This window comes from Rhinatrema bivittatum, chromosome 5 (assembly GCF_901001135.1).
Source record: "Rhinatrema bivittatum chromosome 5, aRhiBiv1.1, whole genome shotgun sequence".
NCBI classification, from domain to species: Eukaryota; Metazoa; Chordata; class Amphibia; order Gymnophiona; family Rhinatrematidae; genus Rhinatrema; species Rhinatrema bivittatum.
In genome coordinates, this window is record NC_042619.1 from 316122881 (window position 1) to 316140615 (window position 17735).

The following is a 17735-nucleotide window of genomic DNA, read 5'->3' on the forward strand; positions in this document are numbered from 1 at the left end:
GGAGTACCTCAGGGTTCAGCGCTGTCTGCTACCCTCTTTAACATATATATGCTACCCTTATGTCATCTGCTGGCAGGCCTAGGGATAATACATTACATTTACGCAGACGACATTCAATTAATTCTACCAATAGACGACACAATTGAAAAAACATTAAATCTAGCTAACATGTACCTAGACATAATTAAACAACTACTAAACCAGATGGAACTGGTTATCAACATTGACAAAACTGAATTCCTTCACCTTGAGAGAAAACATACTAAAATCATTCAAACACCGATAACCCTAAGAAATAACCAAAAAATTGAGCTAGCCGAAAAAGTAAGGAATCTGGGAGTAATAATGGACCCAGAAATCAACCTGAAGCAACACATATCTATAAAAGTAAAAGTAAGAGAAGGCTACGCAAAACTTATGGTCCTCAGAAGATTAAAACCATTTACTCACACCTGCCCACTTCAGAACAGTATTGCAAACACTTATCTTTTCTAGCACTGACTACTGCAATGCACTCTTACTAGGACTCCCAAGCACATCGATAAGACCACTCCAGATACTAACGGGAAAAAAGAGGAGGGACCATATAACCGAAACTCTAGCAGACTTACATTGGTTACCCATCGAATACAGGATAAAATACAAAGCCTTATGCACCATACACAAACTAATATATGATAAAGAAGCAGATTGGCTAAACACAGCCTTACGAGTACACGTTCCACAAAGAAACCTCCGCTCAGCAAACAAAGCACTACTAACAATCCCTTCAGTAAAGTCAGCAAAATTAACCCAAGTGAGAGAAAGGGCTTTATCATTGGCTGGGCCCATACTATGGAACACAATGCCACCCAAACTCAGATTACAGAATAATCTCAAAACTTTTAAGAAAAATCTAAAAACATGGCTCTTTAAAAAAGCCTTCACTAAAGAGTGTGGAGGGTAGAGAATGAAAGTACAAGGTAATGCAGATGAGAATGAATTTAATCAATCCTACTTTTAAGAAGTAATATTTCAAAGCGATAGTAACTCAATAATATACCTGGACTTGACCAACATTACTCAAATAATGATTTTATTTATGAAATTGTAACCGAACTTTATTGGCACCTGTTAGAATGTAAGATATCCTACATTTACTTACCTTAGTCTGTGCCTATTTGTAAACTGTTGCGATGGTATATAACTTAGCGACGGTATAGAAAAGTTTTTAAATAAATAAATAAGACAGATTAACACCTTCAGGGACTCCCTCTAGGAATTCTTAGCGCTAGTTAAAAATATTTAATATGTTTTAATTTTTTAGTTTTTATATCATGTATGGTTTTATACATTTTAAATTGTATTTTATTATTTTGTAATTTATTTATAGTTAAGTATGTTATCAGGAGATATAAATTTATAGACCCTTAAGGGGTTTTAATTCAATTATGTTCCATTTTTTATTTTTATTTTATTATAAGTTTTTGTGACAAAGGGCCTCATTTTCTAAAGTATCGCAGGCCTGCGGTACTTTAGAAAAATGCGGTAATGAGGGGCGGGGGGCCAAAGTATTAATGGCTTGTCCAACTTTTATGTAAACAGAAGTGAAGTGTATACGATATGTTCGGTATATAAAAAAATGCCTAAATAAGAGTAAATAACCGATTCACATTTACCCATTCTAATCCTCATGATGTTGTAGATCTCCATCATATCCTCCCTCGGCTCTCTCTTTTCCAAGTTGAACAGCCCTAACCTCTTTAGCCTTTACTCAGAGAAGCCATTTATCATTTTGGTCTCCCTTCTCTGTACCTTCTCCAGTGCAACTATATCTTTTTTTGAGATGTGGCAACCAGAATTGAACTCAGTACTCAAGGTCTGGTCTCACCATGGAGGTGAGGTATTATGATGTTCTCTATTTTATTCAGCATCCCCTTACTAATAATTACTAACATTCTGTTTGCTTTTTTGACTGCCCCAGCTCTTTGAGCTAACAATGTCAGCATATTGTTCACTATGATGCCTAAATCTTTATCCTGGGTGGTAGCATCATATAACTACAGCATGAGTTATTTTTCCCTATATGCATCATTTTGCACTTGCCCACGTTAAATTTCATCTGCCATTTGGACACCCAATCTTTCAGTCTTGCAAGGTCCTCCTACAGTTTATCACAATCCGCTTGTGATTTAACTACTCTGAAAATTTTGTATCTGCAAATTTGATTACCTTACTCATCGTATTCCTTTCCAGATCATTTATAAATACATTAAAAAGCACGGGTCCCAATACAGATCCCAATGGCACTCAATATTTACCTCTCTCCACCGAGAAAACTGACCATTTAATTCTATTGTTTCTTGTATTTTAACCAAGTTTTTTTATTTTGCTTTTAAGAAGTTCAGTAGGTGAGCAGTACTCTGTTCAGGAAAGGAAAATTGGTTCTTACCAACTAATTTTCATTCCTGTAATACCACAGATCAGTGGGTTATGAACTCCCACCAGCAGATAGAGTCAGAGAGCAAAGCTTTGATGCACTGGTATCCCAAGTGTGCCACCTGCAGCTTGGGATACTCATATAGGATAAAAAAATCGAATTCCCGAACAAGGGCAAACAGGAAAAAACTCCCTCCAGGGTCCGAAACAATACCTGAAAATCAGGTTTGAACCACCGTTCATAACAAAAACCAAATATTACAGAATTATTCTGATAGATTCCCTATGTATAGCAGCTAACCGTTAGGTAAATCAGTCTTTCAGCAGTAGCACCCAGGCAGGATCCTGGACTGATCTGTGGTATTACAGGAACAAAAGTTAACAGGTAAGAACCTGTTTTCCTTTCCCGTACATACCCAGATCAGTGGGATGTACCAAAGCCACATTACACCGGGCGGGAACCCGAAAGACCCGCTTGCAAGACGCTCTCCCCAAAAAGCGCTTGATCTGGATCCCTAACTTCCAGACAATAATGCCTTGTGACGGTATGAGGGGAAGACCGAACTGTGGCTCTACAAATTTCCTCAGGCGACGACAACAGACAGACACTCTGCCCAAGAAGCCTTTTGCGTTCTTGTCGAGTAAGATTTCAAACCAGTCTGGACGGGGCAACCCTTCCCGATGTAGGCCATGCAAATTGTTTCCTTCAGCCAGCAAGCCAAGGATGCCTTTTCACCCTTCTTCGGACCTCCAAAGAGCACAAAAAGGTGATCAGATTTTCAGAAAGTGACCTTCAAATACCGAAGGAGAACCCGGTGGACATCTAACAGATTAAGATCTCTTCCCATAGCGGGGGTCACGAGCCCAATAAGGGAATCCGGGTAACTCCACGGACTGATTAACATGAAAGGCAGACACCACTTTCAGCAAAAAGGAAGGGACTGTGCGCAGGGACACCCTATCAGCAGAGATGCGAAGGAAGGGATCCCTACAGGAAAGAGCCTGCAATTCTGAAATACGCCTCGAGGAACAAGATGACCACCAAGAACACTGCCTTCAAGGCGAGTTCCTTTAAGGAAGTGTTTCCCAGAGGCTCAAAAGGGGGATCACGAAGCGCCCTCAACACCAGGCATAGTTTTCGAAGAGGAGGACAAAGGTGTTTCACCTCTTTCAGTAAACTGACAATGTCTGAGTGGCTGGCTAGAGGCCTGCCACCTACCTGCCCTAGGAGACATCCCAGGACTGAAACCTGAACATGCAGGGAACTATAAGCCAACCCTTTAGATAATCCCTGCTGCAAAAACCCCAAGACCTGAGGAATGGTCACCAACAACTGCACTACACCCTGCTGGTCACACCAGACTTCAAACACCTTCCACATTCAAGTGAATGCCATAGACGTCGAGGGCCGCCTGGACTGAAGCAGGGTGGAAATCACCTGTTCCGAATAACCTCTCATCTGAAAACTGCCGCCTCTCCAACACCAGGCTACGAGAGAGAAGTGATCCTCCCAATCTGAAAAAATGGGCCCTTGTTGCAGAAGGTTTGGCAGATGAGCTAAGCGTAGTGGACCGGCACTCTGGTGCCACCAGAATTACCGAACCGGGATGGTCTTCTATGTGCCAGAGAACACGCCCAATCAGGGGCCAAGGAGGAAAGGCATTCAGGAGGATTCCAGTTGGCCACTTGCAGACTAGGGAGTCTACTCCTACCGCCCCGATTTCCTTCTTTCGGCTGAAGAAGCAGTCCATCTTGGCGTTGACATGGGTCACCATGAGGTCCAGTTGGGGAACTCCCCATCGGGCACAAATGTGATTCCAACCCTCCCAGGATAGTTCCCACTACCCAGGATCCAGCCATTGACGACTGAGGAAGTCCGCCAACACGTTGTCCACGCCTGCCACGTGAGAGGCTGCAATGCCTTCCAGATGAAGCTCAGCCCAAGCAAAGAGGAGGTGTGCTTCCTGTGCCACAACCGGACTCCTGGTTCCTCTCTGGCGATTGAGATATGCCACCGTGGGGGCGTCGTCAGAGAAGACTCAAACCATTCTCCCCGGCACCAGGGACTGGAATGCCAACAATCCTTTGCGGACTGCCTTTGTCTCTAGGCGATTGATAGACCATGACTGTTCGGGTAAGGACCAGGTTCCCTGCGCCGCATGACCAAGGCACACTGCTCCCCAGCCTTAAAGGCTCGCATCCAAAGCTAAGAATAATAGAAAAAAATCCCCAAAGGGGCTACTTCCCTGTACCGCAGACACTGGGAGCCTTCGGGTTGCTGAGGGAGCCAGTCCCCTGGCTATCAAGGGACCCGGAACCACACAGGCTAGCACCACCAGTGGTAATCAACCCCCCGTTCGCCCAGCTCTACCTGAGGGATGGCCCAGACACTGAACCTAGCACCTCAGAGAGCAAGAAAAATCTGTCTCACACAGGTTTACACGACCACCATCTGCTGGAGTCAGAGAAATACTGATGAGCTGCAGGTGGCACACTTGGGATACCAGTGCCTCAAAGCTTTGCTCTCTGACTCCATCTGCTGGTGGGAGTGCATAACCCATTGGTCTGGACTGATCTGGGTATGTATAGGAAAGGGAGCTACACAGGCAGCACAAAAAAAAAGTGTTGTATGCAGGGAACTGCTAGAGATTCAGTGACAGGGGTCTTTATGTATTTTTCCCTCTTTCAAGCAACAAGGGAGGGAAAAGCAAGAGGAGAAGTTTTCTATTCTTACAGTCCTAAAGCTAAGTACTGGAAAAAGGAAGAGTGTTTCCCCCCAAGCAGTGAATGACCAATCTTACTCAAGGAATTCAGGGAACAAGCACGTCCTGCCTGGGTTCAGGAAAGTTTCATTTTTTTTGGGGGGGGGGAGGGGGGGCTGTCTGAAGTGGACCTGGGACCAACTCAACAATTACCAACTTACATTTCTCATCATTCTCCTCTTCCTCCTCCTCAGTGGGAAGGCTTTTCAACACAGAGTCCACACCAGGCAACCTACAACGTTTCTTCTTCTTTCCTTTCCTTCTCCTGAAAAAGGAAAGTCTGTGAGCTCAGATGCACAATGCAAGGATATTCTATGGCTTTCCAGAACATACACTGTAAAGCTACTTAAAAAAAAAAAAAAAAAAGTTTAAAAATAAAACATTTGAATAATTGGATTTTGCTTCCTGTTTCTCCTGCTATGAGATAGAAGTGCAACCAAGTGCAAATTAATATTATATATCTTAATGGAAGATCACTAAATTTGAATTCTTGGTCCTCCTCCAAATGATTAGTTGATAAAAGCAGGTTTGCTTACCGTAAACGGTGTTTCCGTAGATAGCAGAATGAATTAGTCATGCTGTCATGGGATCTGTCAATCAGGTCCGGGAGGCGGAACTTTACCAAGCAGAGATTAGATTTTAGCTCTCTGCGGCTGCGTGTGTTCCCGCGCAGGAAAGTAACAGATTCTCCTCAGTCTGTGATTAAGCTGTAGTGTAGTCGAAGAGATGGCGACTGTCAGGGAGGAGGGCGGGTCAGCATGGCTAATTCATCCTATCTACGGAAACACCGTTTACGGTAAGCAAACTTACCTTTTCCCGTCGATAGCAGGGCTGAATTAGCCATGCTATCATGGGAGTCCCAAGCTCCCGATCATGTTGTTTATGATATATATGTTTGTACGTGATCATTAACAATGTGGCAGTCACTGTGAACAAGAGGATAGAGATTGCAGGATTGCTTGCCCTATCTTCGCATCAGTGGCTGCTTGTTGATCAAGGCAGTAGTGAGATGTGAAGGTATGGCGTGATGACCATGTAGCTGCCTTACAAATGTCTATGGGCTGTACATTTTTAAGATGTACCAAGGAGGCCGCCACTGCTCCGACTTGTTGAGCGTTAGGAACACAATGTAGCTGTAGTTTCTGCTTGTCGTAGCAGAACGTGATGCATTGTGCTATCCAGCTGGAGATGGTGTGTTTAGCCACTGGTAGTCCAGGTGCCTTTGGGTCGAAAGAGACAAAGAGTTGAGAAACCCGGGGGTCCGAGTTTGTTCTCTCTTTGTAGTATGCTAAGGCTCTTTTGCAATCTAGTGTATGCAGTAATTTTTCCCTATCATTTGCATGAGGTTTAGGGAAAAAGATGGTTTGATTGAGATGAAATTGAGAAACCACTTTTGGTAGGAAGGACGGGTGAGTTCGGAGAACCACCTTTTGGTGATGAAACTGTAAATATGGAGGGTAATGGACAAAGGCCTGTAATTCACCGACTCGTCGTGCTGATGTTACTGCAACCAGGAATACCACCTTCCATGTGAGGTATTTAATGTGTGCCGTCCATGGGTTCAAACGGGAAAAGCATGAGCTGTTCAAGAACTATGTTGAGGTTCCACGGAACTGGAGGCTTAGAGAATGGAGGACGAAGGTGAGTTAACCCCTTAATGAAACAAGATAGTAAGGGGTGATTGGATATAGGAATATTGTTAACTGGTTTGATATGCCCCTATGGCACTGAGATGGACTCTAATGGACAATGTTGCGAGACCAGCTGCGTATAGTGTATGAAGATAATCCATGAGTAGCTCAGGTGAGCAGTCCAATGGTGGTACACCTTTGGAAGTGCACCAGGTAGAGTAGCATTTCTATTTATAGCTATAGTTTTTCCTCATTGAGAGTTTCCTGGATTCTAACAAGATGAACTATGCAGAAGTGGAAACTCCTTGTTCTGTTAAAAGGAGCCTCTCAATCTCCACGCTGTCAAGTGTAGTGGGTGTAGGAGCGTCCCTTGATCTTGGCAGAGAAGAAGATCTGGACGATTCGGTAATCAAATTGGGTCCGTGATGGACAAACTGACAAGGAAACTGTACCACGGTTCCCTCGGCCAAGCCTGGGCTATGAGTATTAGTTGAGCTTTGCCCATTATTGTAGAGATTACTTACCTGATAATCTCATTTTCCTTAGTGTATGCAGATGGACTCAAAACAAGTGGGTATACCATGCTCGTGCTAGCAGTTGGAGACGGATCTGACTTCAGCACGGGTACATATACCCCCACAGGAAGTGAAGCAATTCAGTAATCTACCTTGCAAAGCTGTCATAGCTCTATGAGTACTGACCGATCGATTAATTAAACAGGATTACCCTGACCGGTTGATAGTAGCTGGAGACCGCCAGGATTCTCAATCGGAAGGCGTCGACACCCGGCAGGGTGGATGCCCTATGTAGGAAAACATGGCTCACCTTGAGCCTGTGAAATCCCATGAATATTGGCAGCCGGGCGGGATGCTGAGTCCATCTGCATACACTAAGGAAAACGAGATTATCAGGTAAGTAATCTCTACATTTCCTAGCGTGTAGCAGATGGACTCAAAACAAGTGGGATGTACAAAAGCTACTCCTGGACTGGGCAGGAGGCTGCCCGCGGTCCGTGCAGGATTGCCCTCGCCTGGACATCCAGACGGTAGAATCTGGAGAAGGTATGGAGGGAGGACCACATCGCCGCCTTACAGATCTCAGCAGGCGACAGCATCCGGGTTTCTGCCCAAGAGGCCGCTTGCGCTCTGGTAGAGTGAGCCTTGACCTGTAGAGGTGGTGATTTTCCCGCGTCTACGTAGGCTGCCTTGATAACTTCTTTGACTCAGCGGGCGATAGTTGCCCGTGAGGCCGCTTCCCCTTGCTTCTTCCCGCTGTGTAGAACGAACAGATGGTCCGTCTTTCGTATTGCTTCAGACACTTCCAGGTATCTGGACAGTAGCCTGCCGATGTCGAGATGTCATAGAATTCGACCTTCTTCTGACTTCTTCAAACCTTCTGTGGTAGGTAAAGAGATGGTTTGGTTGAGGTGGAAGCGCGAGACTACTTTGGGTAAGAAGGAAGGGACTGTGCGAAGATGGATGGCTTCTGGCGTGATTCGGAGAAACAGATCACGGCAAGACAGTGCTTGTAGCTCTGAGACGCGTCGTGCCAAGCAAACAGCCAGCAGGAACACCATCTTCAAGGTTAACAAATGGAAGAACAGGCCTCTAAGTGGACGAAAGGCGTGTCCCGCTAGAAAGTCCAAAACTAGGTTGAGGTTCCACAGAGGTATGGGCCACTTCAGTGGCGGACGAATGTGTTTGACACCTTTCAGAAAGCGTGAAACGTCTGGGTGTGCGGCGATGCTATTGCCATCACTCCGGGGACCGTAGCAGGAAAGTGCCGCCACTTGGACCTTGATGGAACTGAGGGACAGACCCTTCTGAAGACCATCTTGTAGGAAGTCCAAAATGATAGGAATCTGAGCGGCATGTGGATTGGTGCTATTAGCTTCGCACCAAGCTTCAAATACTCTCCAGATCCTTATATAAGTTAGAGATGTGGAGAACTTGTGTGCTCTAAGGAGTGTATCTATTACCGGTCCTGAATATCCCCGTGACTTCAGTCTAGCCCTCTCAATGGCCAAACCGTAAGAGAGAATTGAGCCGGATCCTCGTGGAGTATGGGACTGTCGCAGCAGGTCCCTGTGCGGCGGCAGGGGTAGTGGATTCCCTGCCAGTAGTCTTCTCATGCCTGCGTATCAGGGTCTTCTTGGCCAGTCCGGGGCCACTAGAAGAACTAGGCCTCTGTGCCGCTGAATCCTGTGTATAATGGCACCCAGCAGGGGCCATGGTGGAAAAGCGTACAGCAGGATCTCCTGGGGCCATGGTTGTACCAGTGCATCGATCCCCTGAGACAGAGGATCCCGCCTGCGGCTGAAATATCTGGGTACTTGCGCGTTGGACCTGTCCGCTAGTAGGTCCATGCCCGGGGTCCCCCACCGATTCACAATCATCTGGAACGCTGTGGGTGACAGTTGCCAATCCCCGGGATGTAGACCTTCTCTGCTGAGGAAGTCTGCCGCGGTGTTGTCCTTCCCAGCGATGTGGATGGCGGAAATGTCCTGGAGATTTGCTTCCGCCCAAGTCATCAGGGGGGCTATTACTAGGGCTACCTGTTGGCTTCTGGTTCCGCCCTGTCGGTTGATGTATGCCACCGTGGTGGCGTTGTCTGACATCACTCTGACTGCTTGGTGTCGCAGTCTGTGGGTAAATTGCAGGCACGCTAGCCTGACTGCCCGTGCCTCTAGTCGGTTGATGTTCCATCCCGACTCTTCTCTGCTCCACCGCACTTGGGCGGTGAGTCCTTCGCAATGTGCGCCCCAGCCGCTCAGGCTGGCGTCTGTAGTGAGCAGGGTCCAGGTCGGAGAGGACATCCTGGACCCCCGGTTCATGTGGCTTTGCTGCAGCCACCATCGCAGCTGATTCCGTACCCTGGCTGGTAGAGGTAGGTGTACGGTGTAAGTTTGTGATCACGGGCTCCACCGGGATAGACGGGCGCGTTGCAACGGCCTCATATGCGCCCGTGCCCATGGTATCACCTCCAGAATGGATGCCATCAGGCCGAGGACTTGTAGGTAATCCCAAGCTGTGGGCCGGACGGCGTGCAGCAGGGCCTGCAGACGATTCTTGAGCTTTTCTCTTCTTTTGGGAGTCAAGCTGACTGTCTGCCTGAGTGTCAAATAGGACTCCTAGGTATTCCTTCGACTGAGACGGCTGTAGGGAACTCTTGCTTAAGTTTACTACCCAACCTAGGCTTTCTAGAAGAGCAATCACTCGGCTGGTTGCCTGATGGCTCTCTTCTGGCGATTTTGCCCTGATCAACCAATCGTCCAGATAGGGATAGACGAGAATTCCCTCCTTCCTGAGGGCCGCCGCCACTACTACTATGACCTTGGTAAAGATCCGCGGCGCTGTGGCTAACCCGAAGGGTAACGCCCAAAACTGAAAGTGTTAGTTCAGGACTTTGAAGCGTAAATAGCGCTGATGATCCCGATGGATTGGGATATGCAGGTAGGCTTCTGACAGATCTAGGGATGTGAGAAACTCCCCTGGCTGTACTGAATTTTTTGACGGATCGCAGGGTCTCCATGCGAAAGCTGGGTACCCGTAGGTAGCGGTTGACTGACTTGAGGTCCAGGACGGGCCGGAAAGTGCCCTCCTTCTTGGGCACTATGAAATAAATGGAATAATGCCCAGAATGTATCTCCCCTGCAGGCACTGGAATTATGGCCTTGAGGGAGAGAAGCCTCTGTAAGGTAACATCTAGTGCTGCCCTCTTGAGGGGTGAACAAGGAGATTCCACAAACTTGTCTGGCGGGAGTCGAAGAAAGTCCAGGTAGTATCCCTCTCGGATGATGGTGAGGACCCACTGGTCCGAGGTAATCTCGGCCCACCTGCGGTAAAAGAGGATCAGCCTGCCCCCTATGGCTGCTACCCCCGGATGGGCCGGCTGATTGTCATTGTTGGGTACGGCCGGGGCCGGAACCCGAGCCGGCTCCCCTCTTACTGTGCCTAGGCCGAAAGGACTGGTTCCTGGCCTGCGACCGAGGTGCCTGGTAGCGAGTCCCGTAAGGGTTGAAGTGCTAAGAGGTTCTACCTCTGGGTGGTCTAGAAGACGGGCGCTGTCTCCTGTGTGGTCTGTCTTCTGGTAGACGAGGTAAAGGAGAGGCGCCCCATTTATTGGCCAGCTTCTCCAGGTCGCTGCCGAACAGGAGAGATCCCTCGAAGGGCATTCTTGAGAGACGCGTCTTGGAAGAGGAGTCGGCCGACCAGTTACGTAGCCAGAGCTGCCTCTTGGCTGCCACTGAGGATGACACTCCCTTGGCTGCCGTACGGACAAGGTCGGAGGCTGCGTCAGTAAGGAACGAAAGAGCTGATTCCGTCCCTTCTCCCGGGGCGTTGTTCCGAGCCTGAGATAAGCAGGAACGCGTCACCACCGTGCAGCAAGTCACAATTCGTAGGGACATGGCTGCCACCTCAAAGGCCTGCTTCAGAATGGCATCCATACGCCGGTCATGTGTATCCTTGAGGGCCGTCCCTCCTTCCACCGGGATAGTGGTGTGCTTTACAATTGCGCTGACTATGACGTCTACCTGAGGGCACGCCAACATGTTCTTAGTTGCCGGGGCTAAGGGGTACATGCCTGCCAAGGCCCGACCCCCCTTGAATGGAGCCTCCGGTGCAGCCCATTCCAGATCGATGAGCTGCTGTGCCACTTGTAGGAGGGGAAAGTGGTGAGAATATTGGCGCAGGCCCTCTAACAGGGGGTTTACTCTAGGTTCCCCCGGGGTGTCATGGCCCGGAAGGGCCAGTTCCGACAGGCATTGCGAGATCAAGTCTGGAAGATCCGCCCTAATAAAGAAGCGCCGCATGGTCCGATAAGGTTCTACCCCCGAGGAAAGCTCTCCCTCCTTGGGGGGGGGGGCTCATCTTCTGCCGGATAGTCTGAATCCCCATAATTGGGGCTATCAGGTGGTGAGTGGCCGTGCCTAGGCCTCGAGGGTCCAGGGGCCGGGTCATTCTGGACGTACGGACCCGGTCGGGGAGCCGACTGCATCGTGACAAAGGTATGAATTCCTTTGAATAACTCCACCCAGGAGGATTAAAGCCATATCTGGCCGCATGGGAACCAGGCCCCCCTGGTTCGCTGGCTGCTCCCCGCTACTTGCCGGCTCCGGGGTGTTCCTGGTAAGAATGCCTGGCGGTGACCGGCCCTGGCCCGGTACTCCCAGGGCCTCTTCACATTGGGCACATAGGGAGTCTGCATCCTCATTCCGTGTGGCCCTGAGGTTGCATGCAGAGCAGAGATTGGTGCCTGATACTGGAGGTACCAGCACTGCCGAAGCCTGGTCACTCGTTTTCCATGCCGCCGGTGAACTCAATAAGAGTCTGCGCTATGCGCGAAAGCAGGCGCCTGGAATCAGCGCTCAGCTACGTGCGCCTAAGAACTTGCGCCTAGCCACGTGCGCCTATAATCGGGCGCCTAAGGACTTGCGCCTAGCAACGCGCGCCTATGAACGCGCGCCTAGCAACGCGCGCCAATGAACGGGCGCCTAGCAACGCGCGCCAATGAACGGGCGCCTAGCAACGCGCGCCTATCACCGTGCGCGTAGCAATAGGCGGGACGCTTCAGGTAGAAGATGATGGCGAGCAGGCGGACGAAATGGCGGCCTACTGAACTGGCTGCCCCATAGGCACACTCTGCTTCTCCTCGGATCCTCGGAGACCAACAAGTAAATATATACGCCTTACCTTGTCTTCGGCACTTCCCGGCTGCAACCCGGGCAGTCTCCGGCTGCGGGGGGAAGAGGGCGAGTACCTTCACCGTCGCGCTCGAGGAGGTGCACCCGCTGCCTCTAGGCTGCGCCTGAACTCATCTCGCTCGGGGGCCAAGTCCACGCTGGGACCGAGGCTGCCTCTAGGCCTCGCCCGAGCCCTTCTCGCGCGGGGGCAGGTCCCTGCTGCGAGTCGGCCACCGGACCGAGGCACTTATCTCCGAGGGACCACGGAAATCCCCTCGGGAACTCAACTGGGGGAGGGACAGACTGGTATCACCGCAGGAGTGCCGGGCTCGTCGTTAAGAGATATCGTCTAGAAATTTAGTCGTTAGAATTTGGAAGAACGCTCAGCGAGCGTGAAGGAGCTCCAAACTGCTTTGGAGATGGAAATTACTGAATTGCTTCACTTCCTGTGGGGGTATATGTACCCGTGCTGACGTCAGATCAGTCTCCAACTGCTAGCACGAGCACGGTATACCCACTTGTTTTGAGTCCATCTGCTACACGCTAGGAAAGCAGTTTTGAATTGTCCTTGTTATGAGTAGTATGGGAGGAAAGGCATACAGGAGGCCTGTCGTCCATGGGATGAGGAAGGTGTCCTGAGCGATCCTGAATTGGCTTGGTCTTATCGAGCAGAATGGGAACGTGAGCGTTGATCTCCGTTTCAAATAGATCTATCGCAGGCGTCCCCCACTGTATGAAGATGTCTTGGGCGACTTCCGAATTGAGTGCTCATTCGTGAGGATGAAAGGTGTGGCTTTGCCTGTCCGCTCTTGTGTTTGCCACTCCTGGTAGGTAAGTTGCTTGCAGATGTTTGCAATTCCGGTAAGCATGTTCGAAGATTGCCAGGGTCTCCTTGCAAAGGGACCATGAACCGGACCCTCCTTGTTTGTTGATGTAAAACATCGCCACTTGATTGTCCGTGTAGATCATGACCCTGCAACCTTTCAGGTGGTCTTGAAACACTTGTAGTGCATTTTGAATCGCTCTGAGTTCTAATAAATTTATCTGCAGGGTTTGCTCTGAGATTGTCCATAAACCCCGTGTTTCGTAAATCTCGAGATGTGCTCCCCATTCCGTGTGAGACGCATCTGTGGTTAAGTCTGCGTTGTGAGGAGGGGAACTGAATAATGCTCTCTTGGACAGGGTGGAGTCTAGAAGCCACTATGGTATGTTATGTCCTGTCTCATCTCGGAGGTCAACGATAACTTCTGTGTCAACTGCTGTGAGTGTTTCCATTGACGTTTTAGTCCCCATTGCAGGCGTCTCATGTGTAGCCATGTTGGGGACCGTGAAAAGAGCCGCTGCCATGTGGCCTAGGACTACTAAAATTTGTCTCGCCGAAGGTGTCCGAGTATGGTTCAGCACATGGAGAAGTTGACGCAGCTGTGTTACTCTCTCGGTTGGAAGGTATGCCTGGTTGCAAGTGGTGTCCAGGCATGCTCCTATGAATTGCAATTTGTGTGTTGGTTGTAGGTGTGATTTCTGAAAGTTGATCACTAGTCCTAATTGCTGTAAGCAGTCTATCACCTGGTTCTTTAAAAGTAACGGAGCGTCCTGGGGAGTCACGCACCGGGCATCACGCACCCGAAGGAGCGCGACCTAAGGAGCCTGCTCCTTAGTGCGCTCCTTTGTGAGCCTCTTTGGGTGTCTCTTCTATGGACCCTAACGTACGGGAGACCACTTAACTTGTGCTCTCCTCAAGAACCCCATTGCCACCTAACTCCCACCAAAAAAGGCTGGCCACGGTCCTCCGCTGAACTGTCCAGGACCAATGAGGATCACTTTACTCCTCATACAGACTATAACTATTATCTTCGCAACTCAGATCTTATCCACCTAGTCCCTTGGACCCGGTCGGATCCAACAACAACCGGCGCACCACCGCAGGGTAAGGGCCTACCCCTCCCCCCCGAGCCGGCACTCAAATGCCCGCAAGGCCCACCTGCTAGCTTGCATCTATTGTACTGTACCATCAGTGCTTAGCCCTGTATCTCGCACGGATTCTCATACTTGTAATGTATCCACCTGCATACTGAAAATTCTTCACCTGCATTCTGTATTATACTCTGTTTTATATTATATTATATTCTGTATGATATTCTGTATTATACTTGCACTCCACCTGCATTCTGTATTATACCTACACTCTGCACATGTATTGCATCCACCTGCATCTATTGTATTGTAGCCACCTGCATCCACCTGTTTTCTGCACATGTATTGTATCCACATGATAACTTAAATGACATTACAGCACCTCGCATGTATAACCTAAGTAAAGCCTTTCTAAACAGTCACGCTATTTACCTCAAAGGACAGATACACCGCCAGCAACCGGTCAGACAACTCCATTCACAACTACGGAGGACAGAGCACTCCTCCAGCCGAACCAACAAACTTACAAACACTCTCAACAATCTTCCCAACCTCTCTTCAATCAGACAGACACCTTCTTTCAACCATTCTTCGCAGACTAAACCTCCTCCAGAATTCCACGCATCATGCACATTTACAACATCCCAATCATGCACAACCAAAGGAGAATACCTTCAACTAACTCCACTAACGTCATACAAAAAAGAATTATCCCTATCATGACATCTCCATTGAACCAACTTCTAGGCCTCACGCTCCTATCAGTCACCCTCTTCAATGCGCAATCCTTAACTAAGAAGACACATATCCTCAATGATTACCTTTTGGATTCCAACCCAGACATCTGTGCCATCACAGAAACCTGGTTAAAAAACTCGGACATAGCCTTAACCAACCAACTACCCATCCAGACGTATGACATTTTCACCTTCCATAGACACAAAAAAAGAGGAGGTGGACTCCTCCTAGCCTCCAAGAAAGAACTCAGACTGACCGCACTCTCAATCAAGACAAAGTCCAAATTGGAAATGGGTCTAGTCAAGTCAAAACATCTACAAATACTCTTAGTCTACGCTCCCCCGGGAGTTCTAGAAACGGACCCGTCACCCCTCATAGAATCCATCGTGAAACATATTAACTCAGACCTTCCAACAATGATCATGGGGATTTCAACCTCCATACAAACGCAACACCTCTTTCTGCAAACTGCGAAGCCCTCCTCACCACCCTCAGCGCTATGGGATTTACTCAGACCATCAACAGCCCCACACATAAAGCTGGACACACTTTGGATCAAATATTCATCAACTCCAATTTCACATGCACTATAGAACCTTCTTGTACCCCGATCCCTTGGTCAGATCATTTCCTGATAGAATCTTCCTTCTCCACACACAAACAGACACACACCGCCCCACTCCTTTCCACCATTCAATTTAGGAAAGCATGTCCATCGGATACTCTCAGCGATCAGCTCTCCAAAGAACTTTCTAACTTAGACCTAGCTAACCCCGACTCAGCCCTATCCTCCTGGCAAAAGATTACAGAAGCGGTCGCAAACAAATGGTGCCCTTTAGTCTCCAAATCAATCAACCCAACAAAACAGGGAAATCAACCCTGGTTCAGTACTGAACTTAAACAAATGAAACAGACCTTACGCCATAAGGAAAACAGATGGCGAAAAACCGCTAACACTTCTACCCTTTCTACATACAAGGGATTCTTACATCACTACAGGACCGCCATTCTACAGAAAAAAAAGGAATACTATGCAAACAAAATACACCATTTCCAATATGATGCCCAGGCCCTATTGCCTGCGTGACACAAATCACCAAATCTACCCCCCCACCTATTCCAGACGAACAAGCTCTTTCCAAGGCTAATGAGCTCGCTACATTCTTCCAACAGAAGATCTTAAATACACTCGCCCTCCTGCCTTCAAATACTACACCTCCCAAGCCAGGTGAGAATCTCCAATCTCTTACTAGACCCAAATTTGACAGTTTCGACTCAATCTCCACTAAAGAGATTGAATCCCTTTTAAAAAGGCAGAAACCATCAAGCCATCCGGCTGATAACATCCCATCGAGACTCCTGCTTCTCATCCCAAATGTGATCTCAGGACCTCTGACCGGCATCATAAACAGCTTTCTAATGCAAGGAAGCTACCCAGACAGTCTAAAAACCGCCTCACTCAAGCCCCTCCTCAAGAAACACAACTTAGATCCTAATGTACCAGCTAATTTCAGACTCATCTCTAACCTCCCATTTGTTGCCAAACTAACAGAGAAACTGGTAAACACCCAGCTTTCTGAATATCTTGAAGACCACAAGATCCTATTCCCATCGCAATATGGGTTCCGTAAATCACGCAACACGGAAACCCTTCTCATTTCACTTACTGACCATATTATCATGGGGTTGGACAAAGGACACTCCTTTCTGTTGGTCCTGTTAGACATCTCGGCGGCATTTGACACCGTCAACCATACCATCCTGCTGGATCGCCTAACAGACATCGGCATCTCCGGATCTGCCCACAACTGGTTCAAGTCCTTCCTCAGCAATAGGACTTTCAAAGTAAAAAACAATAAAGAGTCACCCCTAACTAAATCAACTCTTGGCGTACCTCAGGGTTCCTCCTTATCTCCTACCCTCTTTAATATTTACCTCCTCCCCCTCTGCCAATTGTTAACAGACCTCAACCTAATTCACTATTTGTACGCAGACGACGTACAGATTCTAATACCGATAACAGAATCAATCTCAAAAGCGCTCACCCATTGGAACAACTGCCTTCTATCCATCACTAATCTACTCAACAGTTTAAACCTGGTTCTTAATGCCTCCAAGACAGAGCTGCTCCACATATCCTCAAACGAAATCAATATCTCCCCACCATCTCCACACATCTCTCACATTACTTGCAAGCAGGTTAGAGACCTTGGGGTAATACTAGACAATCGTCTAAACCTTAAGAAAATGGTCAACACAACCTCCAAAGACTGTTTCTTCAGATTACAGATTCTAAAACGACTTAAACCACTCTTATTCTTCCACGACTTCAGGACAATCCTCCAAGTGCTACTGTTCGCCAAAATAGACTACTGCAGTGCCCTTTTCCTAGGCCTTCCCAAATCCACTACCAAACCACTGCAGATGTTACAAAATGCGGCTGCGAGATTGCTGACCAGTACCAGCCGCAGCGAACACATCTCTCCCATCCTCAGGAACCTACACTGGTTACCAGTTAATTTCAGAATTCTATACAAATCAATCACCGTAATTCATAAAACTATCCATCATCATCTTCAACTCGACCTG

At 48.2% G+C, this 17735-nt stretch overlaps 1 protein-coding gene across 2 annotated transcripts in view; it reads right to left on the minus strand.

Annotated features, from left to right (window-relative positions):
- The window catches only part of MSL3 (MSL complex subunit 3), a 122703-nt gene that overhangs the window by 64245 nt on the left and 40723 nt on the right, over positions 1–17735 (minus strand). For both annotated transcript variants that reach the window (XM_029604347.1, XM_029604348.1), the window contains one exon: positions 5342–5445. In XM_029604347.1, coding sequence (XP_029460207.1) covers positions 5342–5445 — 104 coding nt within the window. The remainder of the gene's footprint in view (positions 1–5341; positions 5446–17735) is intronic.